Raw genomic sequence first — 8,256 nt, forward strand, 5'->3', positions numbered from 1 at the left:
TTGGGTGCTACTTTGTACACAGGTTTGTCTTTTTGGGACCATCTATTTTGTCTGATGGAGGGGAGGGGCACTCATAGCAGTGACTTTGTCCATTTTATGCTCCTTTACCCTGGTCCTCTGTCCACAATAGCTACAATGTAATGTTTCAGTAGAGCAAGGCTTTGCAAACTTGGCTCAATGAGACACAGAGCAAACAGCTTTTCAGAGAGCTTCAACTCAGCTGTCAGAAGGGGCAGTTTGGTCTCTGTGCAAGCAGCACTCTCATTTCAAACTGCATTAGAGAAAAGCTGCTGGGGTTTTATGCATTTTTATTATCAGTTCCAGATCAGAAATCTGCTACTAATTTTTTCTCAAAGCGTGTGTTTGGAGTACATCTTATATTCTAAAGCAAAACCAGAATAGCGATTTTTCTCTCACTAGCTTGCTCTTTTTTTTGGTTTACTTTTTTTTCCTCTCCCTGGCTTTACTCCAAGGACCTTTTCTGCTTTGTGTTACTCTCTCGAGATGAAGCACCGGATGGTTACAGCAGTGCTGGTGGCACTGGTTCAGGTTTCACAGAGTTTTCCTGCCTTGTACCACCGAGGCTGGTGGAGGCTGCTGAGGGAAGGAGATAGTTGTGGAAAATGTGATTTGACACTCTGCTCTGAGCCCAAGGACTGTCCAGCAGGGACTGTGCTGGATCGCTGCAGCTGCTGCCTGGAATGTGGGAACGTGGAAGGGCAGATCTGCGACTTGGACCAGGGCAATCATTTCTATGGGCACTGCGGGGATCACCTCGAGTGCAGGTTGGATGCTGATGAAGCAAGCTTTGGGGAAGTCCCTGAACCCCAGTGCGTGTGCAAATCTCAAGAGAGCATCTGTGGACCTGACGGGAAAACCTACGAAAACATCTGTCAGTTCAACAAGGCTTACGCTGTGAAAAGAAACATCAGCATGAAGCATAAAGGGCCATGTGAATCAGGTAATGTGTACAGAGGCACTTCCAAACTGAAAAAAGATCTGATTCTTATCTTCAGTGCCTAACTTCATTAAACTAATACTGTGGTTTTGTTACAATTATCATTATTCTGTTATAATACTACTTTGTGTTAAATGTTTTTCAGCATCTGGTACATAATCTTATCTGTTGTAAACCGCTATATCTGACTAGTGGAATAAATCTCATGGTGACTAATAAGGCATCAATCTACAACCTGGGTTTGTTCTAAATAATCAGAATATGATTACTATAATCAGAGTATGATTTTTTTTCTACAGGAGTTGTAGTTGGGAATGTGTCATAAGGAATCAGTAAACGGGTAGGATAGTCTGGGAGGAATGGGCAAATGATTGTTATTGTTACAGGACTGACCTAATTTTGAAGTGCTGATAAAAAAGCAGATATGTGTATATATATATATATCTCCTGCGTACTCATCCACACACACCGGTACATGTGTGCATGTGTGTATATATGTGTGCATGTATGTATCCTCCTATGAGGATACGTGGTAAGCAGTGAAGCAGGAGCAATAGAAGAAGACAGGGTTTAATTAACAGCTCGGTTCTTTTTACCAAAAAGGTCCAAAATAATCCAATTCAGAATAATCATAAAATCTAGCTAACCCATGAAAGAGAAGTCTGAATAGTGGAACAGAATCAAGCTGAAACAATTTCCCTAAAGGACTCTTAAAGTGCACAGTTGTCTCTGATGATTGTTAGTGGAAGGATACTTAGGTGGGCGTACAGGGGACTCCTGCTCCCTGCTCATATGCTGTTCCCATTCTTTGTATTACTACAAGTCATTTCTCCTGGGCATCTTCCACTTAAGACACGACTCTAAAATGCAAATGTGAAGAGGCTTTTGTTTGTTTCTAAATGAGAAATTGCTGTGGTTTTTAAATTAATCAAATATTTTCTCAAATGAGGTAAGTAGAAGAGGTCTGTGGGTAACAATGGGGGAATCTGAAATTGCAGCTCTGACAAAGGACTACATACAGGAGTAACTCGGGTCTATTTCACCCACTCCTCTCTAGCAGTCTTACACTGTATGCTGTGGTTTTATATTGAATGAATAAGGGATATTGAACACGTAGAAAAAGTGATGAACAGCTAATATCAGGCTTCTTTCCTCTTTCTCTAGCTGCAGGAGAGGGGTCCATTGGAGAATCCTTTAATTATTACCAGGGTATTAAGCTGGGAAGCGAGGCTAGGTCAGGAAAGGGACGTGCACGCCAGCCTGCAGTAACTGCAAGCTGTTACCTTGGGAAGGAGCGCTTGTTCGGGATTAAACAGCGCAGTTCTTGTGGCAAAACCCCTCCGCAAGGTTTCGGCCAGAAGCGACGCTCCCTTAGCGAGTGCCGCTAATTGCAGCTGCTCAGGCACACAGGCTTAAGCAGTGCTCCCTCGAATTAATTTAACGGAACTGACCGCGTACAAGAGGCTTTTTAATTTGGAGATACTACCGTTTTTAATTGCCGTGTTCCAGTCACCCCCGAGGCGCATCGCGCTGCTCCTCCAGCAGGAGAGGGATCTTGGCTGCTCTGCTCTGCATGCGGCATCACCCCAGCTCTTCCCACTGCTTCTCTGAAAATGGAGAATTCCAGGAACGGAGAATTATCGTCACCGCTCAGCTTACTGAATTGCCTGCGGGAAGTTCACAGCCGTGTCACTGCTGCGCAGTGTTTAGTTAAGAAACAGGCTGTGGCGGAGGAAAGCGCCCAGCTGGAGCGTGCGGGGACTGGACAGAGCCCTGGAGCTGGGGCAGGAGTCGCAAATGTCCTGTCCCCGGGCTGGACAGAGCCCTGGAGCTGGGGCAGGAGTCACAAATGTCCTGTCCCCGGGCTGGACAGAGCCCTGGAGCTGGGGCAGGAGTCACAAATGTCCTGTCCCCGGGCTGGACAGAGCCCTGGAGCTGGGGCAGGAGTCACAAATGTCCTGTCCCCGGGCTGGACAGAGCCCTGGAGCTGGGGCAGGAGTCACAAATGTCCTGTCCCCGGGCTGGACAGAGCCCTGGAGCTGGGGCAGGAGTCACAAATGTCCTGTCCCCGGGCTGGACAGAGCCCTGGAGCTGGGGCAGGAGTCACAAATGTCCTGTCCCCGGGCTGGACAGAGCCCTGGAGCTGGGGCAGGAGTCACAAATGTCCTTGTCCTGTCCCGGGAGCCCCCAGCCCAGCTCTGCCCCCAACCCAGCCCAGCTCAGCCCAGTTCCGAGGGCAGCTGGACACAAAAGGCAGCTGGAAGCTGGCTCTGAGAGCCCAAACGCTGCAGCACGGACTGTCCTGACCGCAATTTGCATGAGAAACAAAAACACCGAGCACTGTGGGGTTCTGGTACCAAGCTATAAATATAACCTTCACTCAGCTCAAAGTGCTTTGTTTTGTTTTTCTCTCCTTCAAAGCATCTGCTGTTTCTTCTTGATGCCAAATGGACTAATTGTATACAGCAACAATGAATAAATAAATAACAATAAACTCCTTTCATCAGAGGAGTACAGCCTTTCATCTTTCTTCTTTTGCCAGAAAAAGGAGAAGAAAAAGGCCTAGATCACTAAAGAAACACGGAAAAATTCTTTCTTTTCCTGAAGTCTAGTTTTAGTCAGTTTATCTCATCATTTACCAAGGTTACTAAGTACATTGATTAGACACAGATTCGCCACACTTAAACCATCCCCATTCACATTCAAACATTTCTTGTTGATAATTTGATGAACTAACAGAACAATCCTGGTGCAGGGTGGGCAGCACTGGCCAGCTGTAGTGTGGATTTGTCATTGAGACCTTTATGTCCTTCAGACTCCAGGTGTGTTCCTGTGGGTGGCTGGGGACAGGGACATGGGCAGGAGCCAGTCCTTGGCCAGTGCTGGCAAGGCATCCACAGGACACCTGAGTTAACAGCACAAGGAAAATACTCACCAGGCAACATCTGCCACTGTCTCTGTGTGGGAACAATTTAAAGAACTCCTGTGAGTCAATTTAGACTTTAGGTTTCTTTTGTACATTTTAGACTTAACTGCGGTGGATGTATCATTAAATGAAGTGTGGTTTTAATTAATTTTAAGATTTAAATGTATGCTTTACTATCAGACCCTCTGTGATCAGTTCATAGACAAAAATATTCTCATTCAAATTATTCAGTTGATGCTGATTTGAATGAAGATTTTTAAAATAATAGACAGATTCTGAATGCATAGTTCTCATGAAAGAGCAAGTATTTAAGTATTTAAGAATTTCAGTTACCTAGTTTGAAAATCCTTGCTTTTTAAGTGTAGCAAGATTGCTTAACAAGGCATTTATAAATGGGAAAATTGATAGTTTTCTGTATAATTTGTTTGCAATTAATTTTAATCAGTACGCATTTAATATTTTCTGCACAGACACCGATCCTGAAAAACTGAAAAATGTGTTATAAATTGTTGCTTGAAAACATGGATCAGGCTGTTACAGTTTCAAATGCCAAAGAATAAATGCTGCACCTAGGTATTGATTCAAATATTGAAAGTAAAATATATACTAAGTATTTATTTTAAGTTTCTATTTCCAAGCATCTGGCATGTGAAAAAAATTCAGTATAAGCCAAATCACCCAGAAAATGCATTCCTTTTTGAGCTCTGGTCTGGAAATAGATAGAAAACAGGTTTTAGAAGGCAAAACATTTATTGTTGTTGACAAGTAGCTCGGGAAAAAAAAAAAAAAAACAAACAGAAAAACCCAAAATCAAACAAAAAAAATCCCAGAGATCTCCAAGACAGGAAATGTGTGCTCCAGTAAATCCGCTGTTTTGTCATGCTCATCCCTGCGGGCAGGGGCAGGAGCAGACGCGCAGGGAGGCAGCGAGGGATGTGCCCCGAACAGGGAAGGAGGCTCCGGCGCCTCCGAGCCCCCCGCCTGGCTCCCTCTCGTGGCTGCCGGCAGCTTTTGCTTCGGGAAAAGGGAAAAAACAGAATTCCGAGGCAATCAATAACCACTGGAGGGGGCGACAGTACGAGAGAACGAGGAAACAAGTAAGTGGAAATGTAACAGGTATAATAAGCATAATATGAAACCTGACAGAAATAACTGAATTTGAATCCCTTTCATGCCTAACATGAATATTGGATGACATCGATAACAATTGAGGATAAATGTAGAATGCATTAATAATGTAACTTGTGATTTCCACAGGTAACAGTGCTCAACAATGTTTAGCAACTTCAAGGCAATGATGCACTCGGAAAAAGCCAGCAATTTGGCTTTTAGTTTACCAAAATGCGACACATTCAGAGCTATGACACAATCAAATCACTCAGGGAGTGCAGAACTTACCCTCCTTTCCTCTGAAGCCCAGGTCTGGTGCTGGTGGTTCTGCTGGGGGACAGCTCATGGGGCAAAATTAAACCTCAGTGTCAGCTCGGGTTCCATGATCGTCTGCAAGGGCAGCAACAGACCTGAGTGAGTGATTTTTAGAAAGCACAGACACAAGCTTGAAAGCTTTGAAAGGTTCTTAGAAACACATGGCTCTTTACAGGGTGTGACAGCCAAAAGGCAAACACAGCCTGATGGTATTCTGTGGAGCAGGGATTAAGGTTAACAACACTTTTGTGTTTGTGTTCTTTGTGCACTGTGTCCTAAAGCACCCTGTTGGCTCTTTGCAGCTCCTGTGATTTCTCTGCCACCTCAAGATGCCCAGAATTACACTGGCAATGATGTAATTTTTGGCTGTGAGGTGTCAGCCTATCCTATGCCACAGCTTGAATGGAAAAAAAAGGGGAATAAAATGTTTCTGCCAGGAGATGACACCCACATCTCAGTTCAGGTAAAACTTGAATTTGCCTTTGCATACAGTTTGGGAATAGGAGCGGGGTGGTTAATCTGTGAGTTCCTCCTACAGAACACAATGCTGTTGTAATAAACAGATTCCCAGTAGGGGCCCTGTGACTATGCAAAGAATGATGATTTCTGTCAGTGCTTCAGCAGTCCCAGCAGAAGGAACAACAGCCAGGCTACTTTTGCCTCTTTAGAATGCTTCAGTCCAAGCAGTAGAAACTGTGAGGAAGTGTGAAAGTTCCCATGGAATGTCATGGCAATCCATAAAACCTGGCTGCTGAGTGTCAGCTTGGTCAGGCTCCCTTGGCCCTGACAGCTCCCCCAGACTCACTCCCTATCTCATTCTGAGCCTGAGCACAGCTGGAACACTTTGGAGAAGCAGCAAGAGGTGCAGGAGGAGCATGGGAGGAGTGGCAGGAAGAGGAGCAGGACTGTGAGCACTGTGCAGGCACAAACTCAGAGGTGCAGAGCAGCAAGAAGGCAAAACACAGGGCAGCAAGAATAAGCAGAATCAAACCATTTTGGCATTTAAAAAAAAAAGAAAAAAATTGAAAAGTTGCACAATTATTTTAAGAAATATCATGGTGTCTCCTAGCTACTTAATCTCAACCACTTCTTTCCTTCTCAAAGGCAAGAGGTGGGCCTCAGAAGTATGGTGTGACAGGATGGCTGCAGATTCAAGGCCTCAAAAAATCAGATGAAGGCATTTATATCTGCCACACCAAGAATAAACATGGTGTAATGTACGCCTCTGCAAGACTGAAAGTCATTGAGGGTAATTTTATATATTTTTTTTTTAATGTAAAAACCATAAAAAACAGAATGCAAAGGATGGGGTTGATGGAGTGCAAATGAAGCATAGGAGAAATTACCCAAAGTTGCCCATATTTTCACTCTTCTGTGTACTTTTATTTTACTTTATCCCCTAATGGGTTTATATAGTAATATTTTGCTGCAAATTATACCGCCTTCCAGAAAATAGAAAGTTGTGGATTGGAGCCATACAGCTGAGACACATTATTCCACTGTCTTTGTCCCAGAGAAGTCCTTTGATGTTAGCAGAACCCAGAACAACAGATGGTGTAACTGAGGGAGTTTTGGAATCATGGCAGGTCTGCTTAGCTGTTTATTTTTCATAAAATTCAGAAGGAAACAGTTGCTGTTCCTTAATGAGAGGGGTTCCAAAGATGTAAGAAATAGTTTTGCTATTGATTTGCTTTGGGCCCAGCCCTGCAGAATAATAATCTTCTTCCTCCATGGAGAACTGTTTTTCCTGGCAAGTTAAGGATAAAGATGTGTTGTCATATTTACCTCCTGGTCTAGGGGAGTTTGTCACTTATGCAGTTTCTACAAGTGGCTTTCAAAGCTTTATTTTCCCTGGGGATATTCACAGATGCACAGGAGCTGCAGAGGACTGATATCATAGTTTACTAGCATTAGGAATTAAATGCATTTTCAACATTTTCTCAGCACAGAGAAAATGCACAGAGAAAAAAGCCTGCAGACAGGCTGAGCAAGCTGCTGGTGAAGAGACAGGCTACCCCAAGCCTGGGAAAGAGAAGGGTCTGAGGAGACCCTAGAGCCCTTCCAATCCCTAAAGGGGGAGTCCTAGAAGGAGGGAGAAAGACTTTTTATACAGACAGATAGTGGTTGCACAAGGGAGAATCGTTTTAAATTAAAATAGGAGAGATTTAGATTAGATGTTAGGAAGAAATTCTTTACTCAGAGTGTGGTGAAGCACTGACATGAGTTTTTCAAATAAGCTGTGGCTGCCCCATCCTTTAAGTGTCTGAGGCCAGGTTGGATGGGGCTTGGAGCAACCTGGGATAGTGGAAGTGTCCCTGCCCATGGCAGGGGTGGAAGAAGATGAGCTTTAAGATCCATTTCAAACCAGTTCGGGGATTCCATGATTCTACGTAAGAATTTGCTCATGACCTGCAGTGGTATGAGGTCAAGCCATCAGCTAAAACCCTAAAAGCCCTGTCCTTCTCATAGATAACAAGGGTTCAAAAACTCTGAGCTCACTGTACAAATCCAAAACCGTACCTTTCTCTGTGCTCCTATCTTCAACTAATTTAATCTGGATTCAATTCCATCTTGCAGACCCATCTCCTGCATTTGCATTTACTGCTGGCAGTAGAAGCACGAGCTACAGCATTGAATACGAGGAGTATTATGACAATTCTGATGCGGAAGATGATGAAGAATATGAATCCGGGGACTACGATCATGAAAACAACTCTGGATAATAATTTTTATACATCTATTGTCCAAACCTTTTCACAATGTTATATTTAGCAGTAGTCTCTGTTCTGTAAATGGCTCATCTGATAACACATGTACTCACTTGTGTATCCACCTTCCTGAAATACAGATTTGGATGAAGTGTGCCATGCTACTCACCAGAAATAAGAACACTTGTAACACTATGTATTAAGACTATTAAATAAAATCCTTCAACATGCACCTTTCT

At 43.8% G+C, this 8,256-nt stretch overlaps 1 protein-coding gene across 1 annotated transcript; it reads left to right on the forward strand.

Moving 5' to 3' along the window:
• The first annotated feature begins 504 nt into the window (after nucleotides 1-504).
• LOC134049759 (kazal-type serine protease inhibitor domain-containing protein 1-like) lies at nucleotides 505-8,032 on the forward strand. Its single transcript, XM_062502426.1, has 4 exons — nucleotides 505-961; nucleotides 5,612-5,772; nucleotides 6,414-6,558; nucleotides 7,887-8,032. Exons 1-4 carry the CDS (start codon nucleotides 505-507, stop codon nucleotides 8,030-8,032), a joined length of 909 nt encoding a protein of 302 aa, XP_062358410.1.
• The last annotated feature ends 224 nt before the right edge of the window (nucleotides 8,033-8,256 follow it).

The sequence above is a fragment of the Cinclus cinclus genome, chromosome 14 (genome assembly GCF_963662255.1).
Source record: "Cinclus cinclus chromosome 14, bCinCin1.1, whole genome shotgun sequence".
In the NCBI taxonomy this organism is placed as follows: Eukaryota; Metazoa; Chordata; class Aves; order Passeriformes; family Cinclidae; genus Cinclus; species Cinclus cinclus.

What these genes read in the sequence shown, in the direction of transcription:
- LOC134049759 (XM_062502426.1), top strand. Translation starts at nt 505, where the DNA reads ATGAAGCACCGGATGGTTACAGCAGTGCTGGTGGCACTGGTTCAGGTT. An exon ending in TAAAGGGCCATGTGAATCAG is followed by an intron (nt 962 to 5,611) that starts GTAATGTGTACA and finishes GGCTCTTTGCAG; the next exon opens with CTCCTGTGATTTCTCTGCCA. An exon ending in ACACCCACATCTCAGTTCAG is followed by an intron (nt 5,773 to 6,413) that starts GTAAAACTTGAA and finishes TCCTTCTCAAAG; the next exon opens with GCAAGAGGTGGGCCTCAGAA.